The sequence below is a fragment of the Rhinoderma darwinii genome, chromosome 13, assembly GCF_050947455.1.
Source record: "Rhinoderma darwinii isolate aRhiDar2 chromosome 13, aRhiDar2.hap1, whole genome shotgun sequence".
Lineage (NCBI taxonomy): Eukaryota > Metazoa > Chordata > Amphibia > Anura > Rhinodermatidae > Rhinoderma > Rhinoderma darwinii.
The window spans coordinates 13,919,193-13,944,188 of NC_134699.1; the positions used below are offsets into that span (position 1 = coordinate 13,919,193).

Consider the following 24,996-nt stretch of genomic DNA (forward strand, 5'->3'; position numbering starts at 1 on the left):
TCCTGACAAATTCATTCTATTTTGTGCAAGAAACTGGCGGAAATTATAGCGGAAATTTACTCAAGCTTATAGATTTGCCACATAGACCGCAAGAGATGCACCTAATTTATTAAGAGGCGTGCTTCTCTTAATAAATACTGTGATGTCACAGTACAGGGATAATAATCACAGTGATGTCACAGTACAGGGATAATAATCACAGTGATGTCATAGTACAGAGATGATAATCAGTGGTGTCACAGTACAAAAATAATAAATACAGTGATGTCACAGTACAGGGATAATAATCACAGTGATGTCACAGTCCAGGGATAATAATCACAGTGATGTTATAGTACAGGGATAATAATCACAGTGATGTCACAGTACAGGGATAATAATCCCAGTGATATCACAGTACAGGGATAATAATCACAGTGATGTCATAGTACAGGGATAATAATCACTGGCATTTTCATCGTTTTGGGAACATCTAAATGTGTTGCCTCCAATCCCAATCGTTTAACGCCTAATATGCCGCGGGCAATAGTTATTTTGTAAAACTATTCAAAAATACACATATGTGGCATCGCCACTATCGTAAAAACCAGTATAATAAAGTTAACATGTTAGTTAAACGGCATGGTGAAAAATGTAAAAATAGAATAAAAGGATGGTGTATTCCTTTTTTTTTACCCATTTCCTACCAACAAAAAAAGTAAGCAGTATTTTTACGTGTTCCCCCAACATTGTTCTATTAAAAACTATGACTCATCCCGCAAAAAAGAAGCCATATGGCTACATAGACGGAAAAATAGACAAGCTGACTCTTGGGATACAGTGATATCAACTTTATTTTTCTTGAAATCTGAGTATTGTGCAAAAGTATTAGAACTTTAAAAAAAATTATACATGTTTGGTATCATCGTAATCTTACCGACCATAGAGCAAAGGGGACGTTATTTATGCCGCATAGTGAACGACCTAAATTCAAAATGCAGAAATAAACCAGGGCGGAATTGCTGTTTTTTTTTCCCCATTTCCCATAGAAAGATATAATAAAAATGAATGTACCCAAAATGGTGCCATTAGAAAATACAACTCGTTCCGCAAAAAACAAGCCCTCGTAAGGCTACGGAGGAAAAGTTAAAAAGTTATGGCTCTCAGAAGACAGGGATAAAAATTGTAAAAAAAAAAAATCGCCTTGTCAGAAAGGACAGAACTGTCTGCAATGGGAAGGGATTTAAGGGGTTGTCCATGCACGGACATCTGATGACTTATCCACAGGATAGGTCATCAGTATATGATTGTGGGGGTCCAACACCCGAACCCTGCACCATCAGCTGCCTTCACAAAATTTCTAAACACATTTGCTGTTTAAGCAAACAAAAGCCCTGGTTTACGGCTGGCTGCAATAGTATAGACTAAAATATAACTTTTATTAATTAATTACCAAAAGGAAAATGTATCGAAAACACACACTTTAAAAGTTTGCCAATGTACTCCAAACTTTCCAGTCTGAGGAGCACCTGGTTGCCCCCTCCTATCAAGGGGTCTCATCCATATGGAAAATGTTATTTTTGTCCTTTAACGCCAACCACTAAGATCTTTGTGAATCCGGTCGATGGTAAATCCTATAGTATTAAACACTTTATTAATTGTCAGAGTAGTGGAGTTGTGTATGCGGCTAGATGTACTTGTCCAAAGCTGTATATAGGTAAAACTATACAGCAATTTAGGAGGAGAATCTCTAACCATATCAGCACAATCAACAACAACGAAGACACCCCACTATCCAGGCATATCAGATCCACACATGGTGGTAATACTAAAACTCTTCAATTTTAGGGTATTACCCAAATTAAATTGGGGCCTAGAGCTGGTAACCTCGACAAAAAACTCTTACAAGAGGAAGCTCGGTGGATCCACATGTTGGGCTCTTTGAGCCCAAATAGCCTAAATGAGGGTTTTACATTTGTAGCCTTCCTTTAAACTGAGGATATTCCCTCATCAATCGGATATATACATTTGTATACAAAACCAGTGATCCTACCTTTCCTTTCGTTATCTGTCCATTACCATTAATCACTCATGTTCTAATATATAATATATGCAACTTATTACTTTTATATAAATCGTTCCACATATTTCTTTATTATAGCCTTAGTCACATACACAGGCTTTTCATTGGTGTTCTTGCTCATTCCTTCTCAAAGACCTCTTTTGTAGTTGTTCATGACCTATTCACATGATAATATTACTGTGATCTTTATTTTTCCCTATATGATGTAGCCCCTTCTATTTGGAGGTACTAGTGCAATTACACTTGGCCCCCTGTTTAATTATTAGGGGCACAGTGTAATATTCTTCTTCTGTTTCTTAATATAAATTACATTCAGAACCTTCCGTCTTTTTCCATCCTGACGTTTTGTCTTGTACTGATATCAGCGTGATTCCTATCACACTTCATATCATCATAACAGTGTTGTTTATTATTACTCTATTGTAACTCACCTGTATATGTCCGTTCTTCTCCTCTATTCATTTAAGTGCCTTGACATGCGCAGTAATTATGTTTCGACACTTCTCCCATTGTGGATCGGTACTGATCTGCCATGTGTTTGAAATTTTTTTTTTACAAAAAAAATAGATGTAGTGTGTCTAGACATGCGTAGTGTTAATTTTCTGATACTTTTCTCTGGCGATATTCATGCACTTAGCACGCATGCACCGCATCACTGTTTGTGATGGGCGGACACTTCTAGTCTCGCTGAGTGGCTGCACGTCTTACTCTAATTCTTCTAAGTGCCTGGACATGCGCTGTAGTAAAGTTTTGATACTTCTCTCCTTCGGGAGATACCTATGCGCTGAGCACGCATGCGCGTCATTTCCACTTATGATAGGTGGACGTCTCCAGTCCTTCTTATTGGTTGGACGTCCTTTCAATCTTAGAGATTAGGGGCTCGTCCTTCTAGCCCTATCTCTATTGGTTGCTTATGCATCCACGCCTACTGTCATGGCATGTGTGCGTGTTTTCGATACATTTTCCTTTTAGTAATTAATTAATAAAAGTTATATTTTAGTCTATACTATTGCAGCCAGCCTTAAACCTGGGCTTTTGTTTGCTTAAACAGCAAATGTGTTTAGAAATTTTATGGTAGTATAATGCCCGTCGGCTAGCAGGGTCTCCCTTGCTTTAGTTATCAGCTGCCTTCGGGCACCGGATGTCCATATCAGAAGCAGATGGCTCCGGTCACGGAATAGCGGCTCTGCTCCTATTCAAGTGAATAGGAGCAGAGATGCTGGTCTGCAGCACGGCCTCTATGCAGTAGTCGGAGCCAATTGCTCCTGGCTCTAAATACTGCACACACCGTATAACATCCGGCACCCAGATGCAGCCGGAACAACTGATCGATGCGGGTTCCAGGTGTCGGACCCCCACCGTTAATATACTGGTGACCTATTCTGTGGATAGGTCATCAGTTGTCCGTGTCTGGACAACCCCTTTAAGCCCGGAGTCAATTATCCATATGCAGCTATAAATTCCTGCTTAGCGGAACTACAAGTATGGATGAAACTGAACCCCGGACAAAATTGAAGTTCTCTTGGACGGAGGTCCGTGCCTAATAGCAAAATGGCAACTTGCACGTCCAACACCTCTATCCTTGGGAAACCTAATCCCTAAAAGCTCAGATTGTGCGCAATGTGAATGTAGATATTGATAGAAAACCATCTCTCTGGATATCTCTTACTAGATCTTCATACCTCTACCTGAGGAACATTACAAGAATTAAACACCTCGTTCCACCAAAGGATCCATCAACACTGGTTACACGCTCGCTCCGTACACAGGACATTATAACATATTATCCGTTTACCCCTGGACTGTGCTTTGCGTCCCTTGTGAGAAATGCGCATTATAAATGATTATTTGTAAAAGGGCTCATATATAATATATATATATATAATATATATATATATATATATATATATATATATATATATATATATATAATGAATACTCCCTTACTACACACTCATACACATGTGTACAAGGACTGGTATAATAGCTGGGTTTCACCTACTTGGTCGCCCACTATTACTACCCTCTTTATAATCAGGGTCACTAGGGTTATGCCTAGTTCCCCTACCTTTTCCTTATACTAACGTCTACTTGCTTTGCTTTGCTTCTACGGAATAAGACCGTACAATAAATACAATTGTATAGTAAATAAAGGGTAATATTTATTACTAACAATAATCACACTTACATATAAAATACACAAACCAAACACAGAACACAGTAACTGATCACAATATAGTATCAGTATACCCCAATACACATAACACGTTAATATATACTGAGTATACTCACACTATACGTAGTACAGTATAAACATGATATCATAATCCTAATTATACCGCCACCCACTTATCTAAACATACATATGAATACAGTTACGTTACAATCCAATACACGCTCACTATTTCTGTATCACTCCCTCCTAATATAACTTTCCCTATACTCTAAGGGTTAATAGCAAGGGTTACCAGGGGCAGCATGAGGATAAAGTGTTAACTCAGGAAATGGTTAAAGTAAGGACGGGGAGAACATAACGTGTAGCTGCTGCTACACGTGGATACTTAGCAGTCCATGTGGTCTCTGAGGAAGAGGAGACCCTTAGTGGAGCCAGGTAGCAGGAACAAAAAAGAGTGAGCTTTGGGAACGTTTGTCCTTTTAAACATCCCCGTGCACACCTGTGTGACCTCACAGGCTCATGCACGTGAAAGGGAGGGGCCTGGGCCTCATGGAATACCATTATCTAGTAGGTGAATGGGTATACACCTTTCTGGAGGGACAAATCTATATATATATATATCTACACTCACATGTATATAGATATAAATGTATAAAACACTTCCCTTTACAATCCCCCTGTTGTCGGGAACACGACAATGAAATTTGTGGAAGTGTTTGTTCTGTATTACCCCCTCAACCTTGTTACTGATAATGGTCGGAGATGGAATGAAGTATACTATTGGACCTAGATACGTGACATCAGCTAGCTCCTCAAGGACACCTTCCCGCCAGTCCTCCGACTCTGGAGTCTAGTGTCGAAATAAAATAAACCTCACAGTCCATAGAATGAAGTTGAAATGAAATCTCTTAGTCCATTGAACGAAGCCTCAAGGTCCATAGAACGAGGTTGAAACAAAACCTTCTTAGTCCATAGAACTCAGTCTCAAAGTCGATTGAAACTCCAAGTCTCTATCATTGATCTTCTTCTTTCTTGGATCTTGATCTTTCTTATAAATCTTTTCCTCTTTTAGCGGCGTCAGCAGGTCTTTTAGCGGCCGATCCCATTTGAGCATGCCAACCCGTGTAAGGCTACTTGTGCCCTCACACGGTCAGCCTTGGAATGACTTAGCCCGCCTTCCGACAACCTTTGTACGCAGTCCGTTATCTTTCCTAATCTTTTCAGTATCTTGATTGAAGACGAAACAATCTTTGTGGGCCGATATCCATGTCTCTATCATGGCAGGTTAACATCCCCGAGGAGGAGATGATGTCTTAGTACCCAGGAATCTACTGTGGGGTGGAGCATCGCCTTCCATTTCCCCTCTAACATTCAATCCATCATCGTATTGACCATACCAGTTCTCAGGTTGAGGTAGCAAATACCTACCAGGGTGTGTGTGTGTACCTTACCTGTCCCTAAGGGTTCCTACACACTACCCAATCATACATACAAAATGTGAAATAATCAAACATACAAAAATATTCCCCCCAAACCATAGGTATATTTACATATAGAGATTCATGCTCAACCAGCATCTCTCACTACTCCTCCATAAACACGTGAAAGGTACACATGTAAATGGGGTGACTACAGGCTGTAAATATATGTCCGCCTACACGTACATACCCACTAGCTGTGGGACGGGCACGTCCTCACTGAGTATACCTATGTTGCGGACACATATCTACACCTAGAATGTCTATATGTACACCTTGAAAGTTTTTGTACGACACATTGATACATATTACATTACACAAATATATATATATATATATATATATATATACATAAACTTGACGATTACGGGTCGCAGGACAGTATTGCTGTTATGTCCTTAGTCCAAGTTCATGCTTTTACGCCTGACCTAATTTACTTGGTCGGCAAGTCCTTTCACCCATCAGTACTATCACATTGTGGATGAGCAGGTTGAAGAAGAAAATTGCTTTGGGGTTGTAGCCAAACAGGCTCTCCCATCAGGACACCTCTGAGTCTCTTTTCAGGGAATGGGATGGGGGCTCGATTCTCAGACTCTTTAAGGTCCTCCACGATATCCTCTTCCTCACTGAACTCAGGATCATCTGGAGTCTTATAGGAGCATCTGAGCGAATATCGAGCCTCTACTCAGGGGTGACTGGAGTTCTTCTGTTCTGCTACATCGATACCTGTGATAAATCAAAAAGGTACAATGCTCCTTGGAGGAGTATTCCTCTTCCGGTGCAATTAGTCGCACAGATGGTGTGGTAAACATATTGCACTCGGTACCAACTCCAATACCCTTGACCCATGTATCTTAAGCTTGAAGAGGGTATTGGCTTGACCTTCATCTCACAGGTCCCCTCAGTATCTCAACACTGGTGTCTAAGCACCCGGTCCTAACTACCTTGGCAGAGGATCGTATCCTCCTCCTTTCAACATCCATCTGTACAGACAGATATGGATGGCTGCTCTTATAGGTTAGGATATCTGAGGGGAGTTGTAGATGATGTACCATTTTGTGGATCTTCACAATTCTCATGTTTGTGGAACTATATCCCCATCTTACCAAACCCATTATCTTAAAATCAAGATATGGGTGTAATGCCAGGGTAACCTCCCCCTGTCAACCTTACCTAAAGGACCACTCCAGTTAAACACAAAAGAATCAGCCATACTGTTATTCGCTGTTTTTAATTGCACTCACATTAGGCCTCAGATGGAGTTGTGATACCTGTCTGAACCCCCCAGGTCTAGGTGCACAGAATAACCTAAAACACTACACCGTGAACTTATGTTACATATTCGCACTGCTCAACCTGAGTTCACAGTATAATAACAACTTCAACGTTATCCTAATAGAGAGCAATTAAAACATTGGGCGATTATAGATGTAAATGTATTATTATCTTGAATTTCAAGGTCTAGGTGCGCAGCATAACATAACACTATAAGTGAACTTAAGTTACCTGTCCGTACCTCTATACCTAATATAAGTTCACAGAACAAGCAAATACATCACTATTCATTGGCTGGTTCTTCAGTTGTATTCCTGGAGTGGTTTTCTAAATATGCATTATAAATACAGGTAACACCCATATAGTATAACTACATAACTACTGATAACAAGGAATATACCACAATAGAAACTGTGAAGGAGCCACAAAAGAAAACACAATGACAACAAAAGAACTGTGAACAAACAGGGCATACAGGAAAAGGGAGACCATAAACACACCTTACAGACAAAGAGATAACACTTAAGTATGGACATGTAAATTATGGCCTACTTAAAATTCACAGTTGAATTCCAAACCAGTTGTGGTTCGTTATTCAGTTCTTTGAACACATGGTTTAGCAAATTTGTGGGGGAGATACTCATGTAGCCATTTTGTCCTTTCCTATAGTCACAATTTGATGTAATGTGGCCATTTTCTATTGTTTCATTACTAGGCTTTCCACGGTTGCTCATACCATGGCAGTTTCTAGCAATATGTCCCATCTGACCACATTTAAAACATTTAACAGGACCACATTGCTTAGTACCCAAAGACTTGCAGTACTTTGCAATATGGCCTGAGCCGGCACATGCAAAACATTTAACAGTACATGCTCTGCTGGACTTAGGGCAGTCACCAGTGCATGATCTCTTAAAGTTCTGCATGGCTAGGGACGCACTTCTGACTATCGTACGCTTACATTTGCGTAACACTTTCGTAACAATGTTACCTTCAGGATTCCGGATGGGATCACGATTTGGGACATCTGATCCATCACTCTTTCTACTCCCCCCTTTTTGCCCTGTAGAGGGCAAGCTTACAGCAGAATCAGGCCTTGAAAAAGACAAGGCCGGTAACCTTTTTGAGAAATCTTTTATGATGTTTTGCATACTGGCAACCAATTGTGACCTAGCAGCAAGCTCATCATTCAACTTGGCAATGATGGCATCCATATATGCCGCCTTATCCTTAAACGCATTGATCACAGCATAAGACCCAGTCAGCTGTGCATCAATATCATCACCACGATTTTTCAAAACTATCACCTGCGATTCCAGCATGCAAATTTGTTTATCTCTATCAATGTTACATTGAGCATTCTCTGCCAGTTGTGTCTGCAAAGCACAAACCTGCTTCACATTGTTGACACAACACTGGCAGTGAAGATTTGGGGAATCACTCTTTTCTGAGTGATCAGGCTTCCACGTCTCTTCATAAACACATATCAGTTTAGCCAGCATGTGGAGCCTTTTGAAGGTTTTGTTAAAAACACTCCTCTTGCTTATGCACATCTTATCATGCGCATAAGCCTCGTCCAGCAGAGTGGACCACAGCATTCCTGCTGACTTGTATGTAGAGGGGGGTACTGGGTTGAATGAACTATGTTTAGAAAGTTTTTGAAGTGTGGAGAAATCCATACTTACTCTATCAGAAGTCCTCTTGGTTACTGCATAAGACTCTAATGTATTGCTCGATCGCCCGACGATTTGGCGCCGTAGATCAGCACACCGCAAAGCAAAATAAAAACGTTAATACCTTAGAAAAACAAAACAAAAAACAATAGGTTCGCTGTTCTCAGTTGTATCCTGTATTAAGCCTTAAATAAAATTGTGTTACTCGTCCAAACTTCAAGGTCTGGGCGCACAGCATAACATAACACTTCACTGTGTAAGTATGTTATCAGTCCACGCCTCTCCGCCTATCTTAGTTCACGTTATAACACAATTTTATTGTACAAAACACAGAAATAAATTGAAAACAGTTCGGGTTGTTGTTGTTCCATAGCGGATTGTAGTGTCTATCAAAAACAGCCAAGAAGAGCGGTTATTATCCTTCACGGTCAGATTTTTGATTATCGTTTAGGGCCTTCTTCAGGACTCCTCATCGCTATCTCATAAAGTTTCTCATTTTGCCTAAGTCCTCCTGTCCATTAAATCTACGACTGCCTGTAATGATAAAATCTCCTCAGTAATTATATTTGGAGTTTTTCACGAGGGCTGACTCAACATTACAAAAATGACTTTCTGATGATAATTGGTCTGAGGCCCTTGTGGGACCCTTTACTTGCTGGAAGTTTAATATTTGGAAATTGCTCAGTAGCTAAATTAAAGATTGAGAAATAAAAGCTGAATAAAGTGAATGGGCAGATAGAGGGGCTGCCCTTATTTATGCCAGGTCTCCTCTGCCAGCAACTTTCTTTCTATTGTATTTATGGGGTCGGCCCTTACCCCAACTTTTCCAGTGGGGTTCATCTGATTACTAGTTATAACCCCGAACTGAATCTTATGCTTTGGCTGCCAGTGTAATTAATGGGGACAGCCTTGGTAATGAGCGGAAAAAGACCCCAAAAGGGGCAAATAGCCCCAAAATGGGTGTTCCTGGGATGTATTGTTGGCGGTCCCAGGCGGTTGAGGGGTGGAGCTTAAATGTCCCAGAATTCAAATGTTGGGGGGTATGGGATTATTAACTAGTGGTGAGTGTAGTCCACTACAGTAAGACAAATACAATGATGATATAATAAAGCATATAAATAATATAAGATATTAGAACATGCTCATATCAATGAGCATAAAACCCCCCCGCAGTGATCATCACCCAGCTTTCTATAGACCTTGAATGGAGTTTAAATCTGCATTGCTACGTAGACTTTTGTGCCCCCATCTCCCTCTCTTATACTGCTGTTTGTCAGATTTTTATATCAATTAGACATTTTATTTAGGAACAGGAAAGCTCAGGATGGACACAATTGTAAGTGCTGCAATTTAGGGGGGGGGGCGCCTGGAATATAAAGCATAGTATTTCAACATATTTTGGTAATTAAAATGATAATGCAGATATTTGGCCGTGAGCTTTTTGCTTTCTGCTAGGCTGTCGAGGTTCCGTTATATTGCGGTGTACCTGCTGCAGAGAATCTTTGTTTCTTCGTAGCCATAAGAACAATGCTCTGAATAACACTGCAGCTGTGTGAGCGGCTGGCCTTCTGAAATCAAATGTAAACAGCAATGTGAGGACGTGTAAACATCTACAAAGCGTCGGCTTCATCCAAGGCAAAATCTTACCCTACCTGACCCTCTCGGAGATTATATCGTAATATTACATCCTTGTACTCTGCTTTGTTCCCTCCATTAATTGACATTTCCAAATACAAATCCTTATTATTGAACATTCTAGATACTGACTTCAGAACTGCCATTCGGATTGTAGGAAGGCATATTGTTTTTCTGTTTGTACTTTGTATAAATGCCCATCGGTGCCCGCAATTGATAATAAAAACATAGGCAGGAGCGTATCTAGAGGAAAAGGGACCCTGTAGTTCAAATACGCCCCCCCCCCCTCATAGATAGGGGGACTTGATGATTCTTTGCCCCATAACTTCTTTCCATGACCAATGAATTAGTCCCCGCACCCTTGTTTGCTATTCTCGTAAAGCCTGTGGAGAGGGGGTTCCTCACCAACAGGATTTGGACCCCCTTTCTCCAACGTCCCCATTGGAGCTGCATGGTCTGCCTCTATGGTTTGAAACCTTTGGATATGGACACCTTTATATAGAATTGCATTTTTAACCATAATTCCAGTAAAACCCTGAAAACTGGTGTGGCTGCAGTAAACCTGAATATTGTCCTGCCCCAGTCCGTTCAGAAGTCACAGTGATCCAGGAAGCTGAGATATGGGAATTTGTGTGAACCCTTGTTAGTGTGACACCCTTTAACCCCCAATCTTTTTCTTCCACCTCTAAAACATGCTCACAATGGTCCAGTAAGCTGAGATATCACAAGTTATTTGGCAAAGACTTCGCATTCAATAGCTGAAGCCATTGTCCACCATTAAAGAGGCTATGGAGAGCTGCATTTGGTCACTCAGTCACCAATCCTACATATCCTAGAAAAGATTTCTCAGCCTCTTTTCTCTTTCGAAGTCTGCCAGTCTTGTGTATGTAACTCCAATAGTCTCTTCCTAGTGCCTTCTGTCTACTTGGACTGGCAGAAATACCCCATAACAACCTGGAGGGCAGAGGGTTTCTTTTCATTTCAATGGAGCAAGCAGTAAGGTGCAGTTTCGGAGAAAACTGCTCCAAAAATAAACCATCAAGCTGTAACAAGTATAAGGCCAGTGCGGTTTACCAAATGCTGAAGTTCTTCTGAGGAACGTGATTTCAAAGGACCCAGAAAGGTTCAGGCTCAGTGGGAATAGTTGATATGTAAAAGTCATGTTTCGAGTACCGTAGACAGTCAAGCTGTGACTCTTTCACTTATCTTGATCTCCCACTTTTAAGCTTTAAACAAATGCTTCATTATATATTTATGATCAACCAACACAAAGCAAAGTGGATGCTAAGACTCTAATGCCTTTCTGGAGAGGAGAGCGGCCACAACAGATGTTTCCGGTATTGTAAATATGAATTTTAATCAAGATCTATGTGAATCTACCCTGAGATTCTCTCAGACACGGACATTTTAGGGATTTATTTGCTGCAATGTTTTAAAGAGCAGTCACGAGGTCTAAGTCTGAGACAACCCCGTGCTCCTTCCCAAATCTATCGTCATGATAAAACTTCATTGAAATATACAGGCAGGGGGCAGTATAATATGCTTATAACTATTCACTTATTTCATATATTTTTTTATTTATTTTTTTTATTTCTCTTTTGGTTGGTTGTTTTTTTTTTAATCAGATCTGACCTTTCAACAGTTGTTGGTACTTTTCTTATAGGTAGGATATTTTTTGAAAAAGTTCTCACACCCTTTAAGGGGTTAAGTGGCCAAATTTATTTTTAAGAAGTGGTAGAAAACAATCTGGTCTGTGTTTTGCCTTGGGGTAAATTAAACTTGTGCTGCAAAAGTCAGAGAAATCTGGGACGGACTGGTCGCTAGGGACGTGCAGCTTGACAACCACATACTGATCACCGTAACCTTGACACCAGTCTGTCTCAAAAGTTGTACAATTATATATTAAATAGTAAAATATATTTTTTTTAACTAACACTGAAAGGGTTTTAAAGGGAGTCTGAGTGACGTCTCTACTGGTCCTCAGCCTCATACTCAGTGCGTTTCAAGAGCTGTCGCTGCGGAAAGCCGGACACCACTTATTCGACCTGCGAGGTTTAAAACTTAATTTGCAGAGTATTGCTTTCAGCTAGAATGCCGACATAAGTATGCTTAAACTTGTCACCTCTAACCTTATCTAATGGTGTTAGCGGTGTGGGGGGACGACGACAAAAAGTCCTGACAGATTCCCTTTAATTACTTTAGTGGATAGTAGACTTCACTTTAGCAACCAGTGCCAGGCTGCTCCTGCCAAGGCCAATTAAATCATAGGATGCATCAAAGGAGATTAAAGTTATTAAGGTTATTCAGTTTGCTCTATTTTTTTGCAATTTTTTCCCCATACACAACCACAACATTGCCTTAAGGCCTTAAAGGGCTGTCCTCTTTGGACAATCCCTTTTTGTTGGAAGGGTCCCTTGACAATAAGCTGATCACAAAGTGTCCCCCTGCTGAAAGCCCCAGCGATCAACTGTAATCTGTAGGGAAACCTGGCAGTAAGGGTTCAATTTACCTGCAGTGCCGCCACAGGGGAAATTAAGCATTACACAGTGCCCATTCATATTAATGAGTTGTCTGTTCAGGACAAGACTTTTTTTTACTGCTCTTTATTCTGGCGAAAGGCTGATATTCATGAACAGAGGACTCCCCTACTCAATTACAGTAACGAAGAATCCCCTTTAACCATCTGGAGCCTGCAGCACCCTGCGTCGCACCCACCACCACGGCTGCTGATTTGGGCATTGTATAACACTTTTATTATTAGGCAATGTATAACAATGTTATTTGGGTACTTGCTGCTTCCGATCACAGAACATTAGTAGTTTTTTACTATTTGGTCAAACAAATATAAAATTCTTTCTTCCTCTCTTGCCTTGTAGAACATAGCGGAGATCTTGCGGCACAGACGTTGAGCATACGTTTCCAAAAATACCACAGCAAACAGGATGCAGTAGATGAACACAATTGATGCAGTGACGGAGGGATCTGGAGGACTTGGAGGCTTTTTACAGTGCTCAGGGAAGAAGGTAAAGTCCAGCTGGCGTTCTACATTATATGAGGCGACGTCTTTACTAAAAAATGTTGTCGAAACCTGCACAATAAGAACACGTGATCAGAACACCAAAACAAGAACTAATCGGTCATTATGAAATTTAAAGGAATACGATTGAATATCCGAGCACCAGTAGAAAGAATAATAGGAGAATGGATTCTGAATTAATAGAGGGGGTCTCCCATTCAGCACCCATGTCTATTAACCACATGGAGAGCATCTACAAAAAGCATCTCTCACACTGGAGGACCCGGAATGTCCATGCATAAAATAAACCGTCATGTGAACTGTGTAATACTTCATTTCTCACGTGATGGCGCTGCAGGTAAATGTGACACTTCCTGCTTGGCTCTCTCACCGATTATAGCTAAGGATCGCTAGGGATCCCAGCAGCAGGACACACTGTGATCCGCTTATTAATTGGGTACACTACTAACAAAATGGCATTGTCCTAAGCGAACAACCCTTTTTAGTATTCAAAGTGGTTTAAAAAAATAAAAAATAAGAGCCTGTTTTTTCTCCAGAAACAGTCTCGTTCCTGTCCACAAGGCGGGGTTTGGTATTGCAGCTCATCCTCATTCAAACAAGCACCAATACATTGCGATAAGCAAAAGTATATAATCAGTTAAAAGTATATGTTCCTTATTTCCTGGTTAGTTTATCTAATCGAGAAGTTTACTTTTAACAACAAGGACTCATTTTTGGATTAAGTGTTCCTCAAAGTCTCCTGCTAAACTTGATTGCTGATATCTTGAGGACTTCAGCTGAGGTCCTGAAGACTATGACTGAGGAGACGGTAATGTAAGCAAACACTGCCGACTTCTCAGTCATGGTCTCCAGGACCTCAGCCATGGTCTCCATAACTTCAGCTGAGTTCCTGAAGATTATGGCTGAAGAGACGGCAGTGTTTGCTTTTACATTTATGTGGCCTTTGAAGAGCAGGGACTCCACCCTGTTCGGATCCCATTTCTACTGGGCGGCAAGAACCTGTGTAGGACTCCCTTCTCCATAGGAACTACATGGCCCAAGGGTGATGGAAATGGCAAGAAGGTGAGAACAAACACCAGGCTTTTCAGTCCTGGTTGGCAAAGATGGGCACTATAATGAAGATTTAGTCTGAGTTTTTCTATGGGGCCACCTGTCATTTTTGTTTGGGATTGTTGCTATGTAATCAATCACAACTGTCTCCTCATCCAGGTTCACTTAGTTCTACTCTTGGGAACCAAGTTTAGAGATACTAGGTCGAGGATTGGAGAGTTGGGATAAATTACTGTTGGCCAAACAAGCGTTATGTAATTTGTATGGCCACCTTAAAGAGGCTCTGTCACCAGATTTTGCAACCCCTATCTGCTATTGGAGCAGATAGGCGCTGCAATGTAGATTACAGTAACGTTTTTATTTTTTAAAAACGAGCATTTTTGGCCAAGTTATGACCATTTTTGTAGTTATGCAAATGAGGCTTGCAAAAGTCCAAGTGGGTGTGTTTAAAAGTAAAAGTCCAACTGGGCGTGTATTATGTGCGTACATCGGGGCGTTTTTAATACTTTCACTAGCTGGGCGCTCTGAAGAGAAGTAACATCCTCTTCTCTTCAGAACGCCCAGCTTCTGACAGTGCAGATCTCTGACGTCACTCACAGGTCCTGCATCGTGACGGCCACATCGGCACCAGAGGCTACAGTTGATTCTGCAGCAGCATCAGCGTTTGCAGGTAAGTCGATCTTAAAAGTATTAAAAACGCCCCGATGTACGCACATAATACACGCCCAGTTGGACTTTTACTTTTAAACACACCCACTTGGACTTTTGCAAGCCTCATTTGCATAAATACAAAAATGGTCATAACTTGGCCAAAAATGCTCGTTTTTTAAAAATAAAAACGTTACTGTAATCTACATTGCAGCGCCTATCTGCTGCAATAGCAGATAGGGGTTGCAGAATCTGGTGACAGAGCCTCTTTAACTCTCTTCGATTTCCCTCCTCTTGGTGATGAATATTGATACCACTAGCACTTCCATCTGAGCTGTCTGAAGATGGCAACTAGTACTTCGCAATGGGCTCTGGATTCTTTGGCCTTGCTCTACAAAAGGGTCACCCAGTACATTATCTAATAAGATCATTTTGATGCTTTCCCCTTGACCATCACTGATACTTACTTGGCCTTTATACCGCATATAAAATGTCACTTGCATAACTGGCAAATTTTCCACCCAGTTGCCAACCTCTACAGCAAGCTGGAAGACAATGTGGTCCATGGCTATAATGAGGGCAGAAAGCAGAACAAAGACCAAGATGATCACAAAACTAAACAAGATGGAACCAAGCTCCTTTCTTGACATCTTCAATCCAGTGGACTTTATTAACCTGAGCGAGGAGCTATTACTCAAGTCTGTCATATTATTTTTCTGGGCCATCTCCGCCAGTTGTCTCGTAATATATTTGTTGTCAAACTTAATGTTCGTTAGATAGTTCCTTAAGTACCAGGTGGAATTAAGGAGAACATACAAGATAAAACATCCAGCAAAAACTCGATTGGCTACTAGAGTGAGGTCCTTAAAAACCAATTCCACTGTTTCAAACTCCTTTTTCATGTTATTGGCCAATTCGGAAATTTGATTAGAAACCACAGAAGTATCTACATTGGCTAAGAGGTTCACCTCCGGAGAAAACGTCAGTTGCAGCCCTGCCATCACGTCGGTGGTCTTTTTTATCATGTTCCTCACTTCACCCGTCAGATCTCTGAATGTGCCAGTAGAGTTTAAGACTCTTTCTGAAGTGTGTTGGGAAATACATCTAATAATGTGGAAAATATTCCGTAAGTTTCTGAAGATATTTGGGAGGATGTTAAGAGCCATGAACATAAAGCAGGTGGATAACAGTAGCCGGCGACCTTGCTTGGTTCCTAAGGTTGGGATGATGATGGTCAAGATACAACGGATTGGGTGGATGAGAACAAGGACAATGCACATAAGGAACGCTGTGGTTAGTGCCACCACGGAGGCGAGTAGTGACTCGTACTGTAAGGAATGAGACAACCATATGTAAAGTAAAGATCCAGCTAAGAAGGAAATGACTAAGCACGAAATACAAAGCAATACGGTTTGCTTCCAGTCTTTGGGAACCGGATCAGAATATGCCGATGAGAGTTCCCAAAATAAGTCTTTGGCTCTTAAATAAATCTTCTGTAAGTCACGCCAACACCATGATCTGTACGGAATAAGGAAAATGCATTAGAATAAGATCCTAGGCAGACAAGAACGTATGGTGAAGGTTAAGAAGGCCAAATATCCATCAAGAACATGCTTGACCTGCTCAGGAGACCTTAATGGTCTCTTTCAGACCCACATCATATATTTAGTTGGTCACTAAAGAGGGGGACAGAAGATTGATTTGGTTCTCCAAAATTAAGGGTCTCATGTTTGCTCATAAATGGAACCCATTCAGTAAGTGTCAGGACCCCATGCACTGAGGTGGGAAGCAGCCACAGACTCATTTGGACCCCTCTGTTGGACTTATTAGCCTGGACTCTTGACTACAGTATCATCTGTACTACCCTGATGGCACATTTTTCATGAACAGCGCCACTCTTGTCCATGGGCTGTGTCCTGATATTGCAGCTAAGTCACTCAAATAAGGCTGAGCTGCATTACCAAATACAACCTACCAACATAAGTGGTGCTGTTTCTGGAGAAAAAAATAAATCAGACCTTTTTCTCTAATCTCAAACAACCCCTTTAAAGTCAAACGCAACCCAAAGCTGAAGACTTAGCTTTGTGTAGCGCAATCTCCAACCTCACCAATCTAACCTGATGCCCCAACCTATGCACCCCAGCAGGGTTTCTTCTTCCTCTAGAGGAACCACTCCATTCTCTGCCAGTCCATGTCAATAATAGATATATCTCAGAGATTAAAACTAGTTAATTAACGTAGCAGAGCTGAATTTGTCCTTTCATTAAATATTGAGTGCGTTCAAACAACACAGTAGGTTATCTGCAGTCCTATGTAAAACCCCATCATGAACTCGCCATGAGTTGTGCCAGACAACAAACTCGGCTCTGCTACAACAGTATGTAGAAAAATAAATATTTGTGCTCATCAAAACTTTTTGAATTTTACCGGAAACAAGGAAGACTTTAAACATTTGTTTGTCGTAAAAATATTAGCCACATAAGAGACATGTAATCTGATTTTCACTTCCGCTTGTGTGTTTTTCCTGGAAGTGGAGGGCATATTTGTCTTTTATATAATTGCGGAGGGTTTTCTGCTTAATACGTTTTAGAATTCTTCATTCTTCTTTGTTTAACGGCATACCGGCTTTGTAACGCAGGAAATGCATTAGACGATCAATGTTGAAAACAACCTAGGATATGCTTTGTGTTCCTGTTTTGCCATGTGTATGGGTGAGTAGATGGATATGAGATAGATATGAGATTGATTGATAGATAGATAGATAGATATAGAGATAGATAGATAGATAGATAGATAGATAGATAGATAGATAGATAGATAGATAGATAGATAGATAGATAGATAGATAGATAGATAGATAGATAGATAGACAGGATAGATAGATAGATAATAGGATAATCTAACTTTGACCAATCTTTTCATTGAAACTATATTAATATGTTTAGTAGATCTTATAATTCAACGGATCCACATATATTTAGGATCTGCAAGTCTGAGAGGGAAATTCTGGTTAGAACAAGACTGGTTCATATTCATGGTCCTATGAAAGAAACTAATCACTGTGGGTCTTACTGCTGGGAACCCCCACAATCTGCACTTATTTCCAGGGGGGGAACGGGACAACCGCTGGGTAATTGAATTATAGGAGATCTATTAATATGAATGGGTGCTACGAATATCGGATTTAAAAGGGGGTTAGGAAAGAATACAAACCCTTTAAGACTACATAGGAATCAACTTTTAAAACTTCAAAGCTTATAAGATGAATTTATCATGTGATTTAAATGTTTCCGGAGGTTCTCATAGCAGTCACCACAGCATCACCAGAGTCTGAAATGGCTGATAAGAGAGAACAATAGATATGAGAGATAGATAGATATGAGAGAGATAGATAGATAGATAGATATGAGAGAGATAGACAGGAGAGATAGATAGATAGATAGATAGATAGGAGAGAGATAGATAGATAGATAGATAGGAGAGAGATGGATAGATAGATGGATAGATAGGAGAGAGATGGATAGATGGATAGATAGGAGAGAGATGGATAGATGGATAGATAGATAGATAGATAGATAGATAGATAGATAGATAGATAGATAGATAGGAGAGAGATAAGGAGATAGAGAGATAGATATGAAATAGATAGATGATAGATATTCTTACATGTTTTACAATTAATAGTACAACTACCTTCTATGAGAAGATTTTGAGGCAGCATTCTGGAGACTCATTCTATAGGGTGTGAGGATTTGTCAGTGTCCGATGTTACACACACACATGCCACATGCAGCAGACTTGGGGAAGTCGGGGCCCTGCTATCGATTAGTCAGATCTGACGTGGGTTGTTTTGTTTTTTAAGGAAATAAAAAAAATTCTAGTGGGATCTGGAAGTCACTTCATTTCAGACATCAGAATCTGTCTAGTGTAATTCTAGGGAGCGCTGTATACAGGTGATATAGATAGATGAATATGAGAGGGATATTGGATAGATTTATAGAGATATACTAGTCCTTCTCAATGAATTAGAATATCATCAAAGAGGTCATTTATTTCAGTAATTCAATTCAAAAAGTGAAATTCATATATTCTGAAGATTCATTACACACAGAGTTATCTATTTCCAGCATTGTTTTCTTTTAATGTTGATGATTATCTGTAAGAGTTAATGAAAACCCCAAAATTTAGTGTCTAAGAAAATTAGAATATTATATAAGCCCAATTTCATGAAGCATGAAGTGCTCTAAAATGTCCTGCTAGACGCTGCGCTGACTCTGGACTTGATATAACACGTGGACCAACACCAGCAGATGACACGGCCCCCAAACCATCACTGACTGTGGAAACTTCACACTGGACCGCAAGACACTTGTATTGACACCTCTCCCCTCTTCCTCCAGACTCCGGGACCGAGATTTCCAAATTAAATGCAGAATTTACTTTCATCTGAAGACAGGACTTTGGACACTGAGCAGCAGTGTTGGTCCACTGTGTTATATCAAGTCCAGAGTCAGCGCAGCGTCTAGCAGGACATTTCCCAGCACTTCATGCTTCCCTCTGCTGACCACCTTTATGGAGATGCGTGTTTAATTTTCCAGCAGGACTTGGCACCTGCCAAAACTACCAATACCTGGTGTAATAACTGCAGTATCACTGTGCTTGATTGGCCACCAAACTCGCCCGACCTAAACCCCATAGAGAATCTATAGGGTATTGTCAAGAGGAAGATGAGACACCAGACCCAGCAATGCAGACGAGCTGAATGCCGCTATCAAAGCAACTTCGGCTTCCATAACAACTCAGCAGTGCCACAGGCTGATCATCTCCATGCCACGCCGCATTGATACCACCTGAGCAGTGCCACAGGCTGATCGCCTCCATGCCATGCCGCATTGATACCACCTGAGCAGTGCCACAGGCTGATCGCCTCCATGCCACGCCGCATTGATACCACCTCAGCAGTGCCACTGGCTGATCGCCCCCATGCCACACCGCATTGATCCCACCTCAACAATGTTCCATGCCATGCCGCATTGATACCACCTGAGCAGTGCCACAGGCTGATCGCATCGCCTCCATGCCACGCCGCATTGATCCCACCTCAGCAGTGCCACAGGCTGATCGCCCCCATGCCACGCCGCATTGATACCACCTCAGCAGTGCCACAGGCTGGTCGCCCCTATGCCACACCACATTGATCCCACCTCAGCAGTGCCACAGGCTGATCGCCCCCATGCCATGCCACATTGATACCTCCTCAGCAGTGCCACAGACTGATCGTTTTACATGCCGCGCCGCATTGATACCACCTCAGCAGTGCCACAGGCTGATCGCCCCCATGCCATGCCACATTGATACCTCCTCAGCAGTGCCACAGACTGATCGTTTTACATGCCACGCCGCATTGATACCACCTCAGCAGTGCCACAGGCTGATCGCCCCCATGCCATGCCACATTGATACCTCCTCAGCAGTGCCACAGACTGATCGTTTTACATGCCACGCCGCATTGATAACACCTCAGCAGTGCTATAGGCTGATCGCCCCCATGCCACACAACATTGATACCACCTCAGCAGTGCCACAGGCTGATCGCCCCCATGCCACGCCGCATTGATAACACCTCAGCAGTGCCACAGGCTGATCGCCTCCACGCCATTGATGCAGTAATTCATGCAGAGTCGGAGCTCCGACCAATTATTGAGGGCAGATACTGGACAGACGTTTCAGTAGGACATTTCGGTATTAAAGATCATTTTTGAAATTGGGCTTATATAATATTCTCATTTTCTGAAACACTAAATTTTGGGTTTTCATTAACTGTTCCCATAATCATCAACATTAAAAGAAAACAATGCTGGAAATAGATCAGTCTGTGTGTAATGAATCTATAGAATATAAGAGTTTCATTTTTTGTATTGAATTACTGAAATAAATGAACTTTTTAATGATATTCTAATTCACTGATAAGACCTAGTGTATGAGATAGATAGTGAGATAGATGGATAGATATGAGATTTCATAGTGACATGTCTGAAGTTTTGATCAGTGAGGTCTAAGCACTGAGACCCCCACCGATCGCTAAAACTAAGCGGCAGAAGCACTCAGGTTAGTTACACTTTAAATCTACTCCTTCTGTACTATTACAGTGCTACACAGCAAATGGTTAATATATTCTACATCTGGTCAGGAATTAAATATTCACACCTCCATGATCCTCCTGCAGCTGTGAGAACCTGCTGGGAGTTGTAGTCTCGCCTAAGCTGGAGTGCCACAGGTTCAATGTTCTAAGGTATCTTCCTGTTCTTCACGCAGGTAAGTTATAGACTTTCACGGTTAAACATCCGGTTATGGCACCAGAGTAGCATCTCAAGTCAACCATTTGGGTTTGTGGCCCTATGGCTTCTATTACCCAAATAGGGCACAGGAAGACCACCTACGAGGACATCTCACTAGAGGAAAACTGAATAGGTGGGCTTCAGCATAGGGGTTCATAATAAGGGTTCATATGGTTTTGTAAGGGTTGTTAATGGAATTGACATTTGTTTTCTTAAAATTAATATTAAGACGGGTCGGAACTTGCAGCTATGTAACTTTCCTGATCGTTACTTGGCGTACAGAAGGGGATGATGAAACACTTCTGCCATCTTGTGGACAGCAGATGTAAAAACAAGTGAATGACATCAGATCTGTGTAGAGATCGTCACCAACTTCAATTTAAATGTCAACACTTCTTTGGATTTAAGATGGGTAGGAATAGGTTAATAGGCTTCCATTAAGTACTAATTACTCTGGGTCCTCTTACACGGTCCGACGTGTAATTGAGCACCGCAATGAGACAGCTCGTTGATCGGCGCTCGTTTGCTCCTGTCACAAGGTGTTGTGTATGGGGACGAGCGCCCGTTACTCCGATTGCTCGTCCCCATGCATTTCTATCATGTCGGCCGTGCGTCCCCCTGTTTATCTCTGCCTTTGATTAACTTTAGCACAAATCAATAGCACATGCATTGGTTATTATATGTAAATAAAGGGGGGCTGCAGGAGATATAGCATTATTAATAAGACAATCAGGAGGGCACCTCTCAGACCCAAGGCCCTTTCACAGCAGGAAACTAAAATGCATTAGTACTACAGGCACATAATACGAGCATAGATCCATCAGCATCAGCTTGTTGACAGTTTCCAGATCGCAACAGAAGTTTTTTCATGCTGCATTAAAAATTATCTATTCGATTACGATATTTCACGGTCTCTAGGTCCAATGGCCTCATGATATGTCTATCGAAATTACAGAGATAAGCTGTGTAATATAGGCGCTGCTTATCTCTTCATGCAAAAGTAGTTTTTCACCTATTGCTTTCTAAGTTTCTTCTCCACTGAATAACTGAGTATTTCTTCCTTTAAAACCCGAAGTTCTTCAGTAGCTGCAGTTGTATTACACAGTTTTTAGTCTCAGCTGCTGCAGAACATTATTATACACGTCTCAGATGCTGCAGAATCTCATAATACACCTCCATTTTTAAAGAGGCTCTGTCACCAGATTTTCAAACCCCTATATCCTATTGCAGCAGATCGGCGCTGCAATGTAGATTACAGTAACGTTTTTGTTTTTTAAAAACGAGCATTTTTGGCCAAGTTATGACCATTTTTATATTTATGTAAATGAGCCTTTCTTAAGTACAAGTGGGCGTGTATTGTGTGTGTACATCGGGGCGTTTTTACTTGTTTTACTAGCTGGGCGTTGTGAATGGGAGTGTATGATGCTGACGAATCAGCATCATCCACTTCTCTTCGTTACCACCCAGCTTCTGGCAGTGCACAGACACACAGCGTGTTCTCGAGAGATCACGCTGTGACGTCACTTCCTGCCCCAGGTCCTGCATCGTGTCGGACGAGCGAGGACACATCGGCACCAGGCGACAGAGGTTACAGTTGATTCTGCAGCAGCATCGGCGTTTGCAGGTAAGTCGATGTAGCCTCTGTCGCCTGGTGCCGATGTGTCCTCGCTCGTCCGACACGATGCAGGACCTGGGGCAGGAAGTGACATCACAGCGTGATCTCTCGAGAACACGCTGTGTGTCTGTGCACTGCCAGTAGCTGGGCGTTGTGAAGAGAAGTGGATGATGCTGATTCGTCAGCATCATACACTCCTAGTCACAACGCCCAGCTAGTAAAAGAAGTAAAAACGCCCCGATGTAACACACACACAATACACGCCCACTTGGACATAACTTTAAACACGCCCAGTTGTACTTAAGAAAGGCTCATTTGCATAAATATAAAAATGGTCATAACTTGGCCAAAAATGCTCGTTTTTGAAAAACAAACCGTTACTGTAATCTACATTGCAGCGCCGATCTGCTGCAATACGAGATAGGGGTTTGAAAATCTGGTGACAGAGCCTCTTTAAGGAAAAGAACCTTCTTTCTGAAAAGGTTAAAGGTGTCTCGCATCAATTATAGAAAATAAGCCCTCCCCCTTACTGTTAAATAAAGAGGTTCTGCAGCAAACAAAGTGTTATAAGGAGTAACATACTCTCTAGTATAAATTATTAGGATATTAGGTGTCAAATCATTTTTCCATGTCCTGTGTAGTCTCATAACTCCTTGGTGACTTCTAATAGTCTCATCATTTCCAGTAGCGGGGCATTATCCCGCATATTGTATGGCTCACAATTCTAATGAGCTGGCATATAAGTGAATAAAAAAAAAAAATATGGAAAATTTATAAATTAGTGGTTCAAGTGGATGCAGTCACCACACAGCTAGTTCAGAGGACCAGTCCCGGCCTCTACTAGTAGTGTTGATGATGATGGCAGTGCCCGCACTAATGGGGCCCCTGTAGAGAAGAGTGCCAGTCCTTATAGGCAGCGAGTATTAATAATGATGGCACCACCCAAGAGTAGCCCAGCACCTCCTGCAAAGATGGAGTGTTAACGACGGTAGGGCCATCACACAAGAGGTACCAAGCAGCTCCTGCAGAAATAGAGTGCCAGTCCCTATGCTCAATGCCAGATTTCCAGGATTTCTGGACGATCAGATCCAAAATGAGAGGACTTTTCTTCAAAATCAATTCAGCAAAATGAATAAATTCAGAAATAATTTAGTTTATTTCTCCACTCCATGTTCTCCCAATACAAAGATATCAAACTGCCCACACATTAAAGGGGTTGTCTGCGAAACAGCGCCACTCTTGTCCACGGGCTGTGTCTGGTATTGCAGCTGAACCCCTTTTAATGGCTTCCCATTAAACAGGAGGCACGACATAAATACAAATATACATCACATAGATCTATATTATAGCCACCAATTACTGTACATGGAATTTCCACAATTTCAATTCACAACATTCAATTGACTATAGATGAGTGCGGAGCATAATGGGGGTTATAGCAGCCGTATTATAAAGTTTAAAGGAGAATCTCGCGAAAATATAGTTTTGAATGAATTTTTTGGCATCATATGACATAGCAAATACTAGGAGAAGTTTATAAAAATAGGAGCACATAAAAATAGTACTGCCCATATCAACCAATCCGAGCACAGCATACTTCTCCATGTGTCGCCGTATGGTGCCTCTGTACGACGCCGTATTGCAGACAATAGCTGTAACCAGAGGTATACGGAGCTACACTAGGGCACCATAGACTTCTATTGGCGCCATTTTACAGCTCCGTACAACGTAAAAGTTATATGTAGCCGTAATGATACATTATTCTGAGCATCTCCATTGAAATCTTATAAGGATGGCCCATGCCAACCAATCAGGAGACTGCTTTCATTTTTCACAGGGACTGAAAAATGAAAGGTGGAATTTGATTGGTTGCCATGGACAACTACTCTACTTTTCCTTTGCACCAGTTTTAATACATCTCCCCACATTGGGCCTTATTTACCAAAACTGTCTAAAAGAAAAACCTGGCCTTGTTGCCCCTGGCAAACAATCCTAGCTCCACTTTGGTT

General features: G+C 41.4%; 2 protein-coding genes across 6 annotated transcripts in view; one reads left to right on the top strand and one right to left on the bottom strand.

Moving 5' to 3' along the window:
* PRR29 (proline rich 29) overlaps positions 1-24,996 on the top strand; it is a 191,461-nt gene that overhangs the window by 120,064 nt on the left and 46,401 nt on the right. For all 5 annotated transcript variants that reach the window (XM_075846980.1, XM_075846977.1, XM_075846976.1 and 2 more), the window contains one exon: positions 13,176-13,322. The gene's annotated coding sequence lies outside the window, so the exon portion shown is untranslated. The remainder of the gene's footprint in view (positions 1-13,175; positions 13,323-24,996) is intronic.
* OCSTAMP (osteoclast stimulatory transmembrane protein) lies at positions 13,011-18,768 on the bottom strand. Its single transcript, XM_075846244.1, has 3 exons — positions 18,728-18,768; positions 15,502-16,552; positions 13,011-13,387 (listed from the first exon to the last, which is right to left on the bottom strand). The coding sequence occupies exons 1-3, from the start codon at positions 18,766-18,768 to the stop codon at positions 13,112-13,114; spliced, it is 1,368 nt and encodes a 455-aa protein (XP_075702359.1). The 3' UTR covers positions 13,011-13,111.

Coding starts and splice junctions, on each gene's coding strand:
- OCSTAMP (XM_075846244.1), bottom strand. CDS start 18,768: ATGAGTCTCCAGAATGCTGCCTCAAAATCTTCTCATAGAAG. Junction 16,553..18,727: donor TCAAAATCTTCTCATAGAAG/GTAGTTGTACTA, acceptor TATTCCGTACAG/ATCATGGTGTTGGCGTGACT. Junction 13,388..15,501: donor ATATGCGGTATAAAGGCCAA/GTAAGTATCAGT, acceptor CTTATTGTGCAG/GTTTCGACAACATTTTTTAG.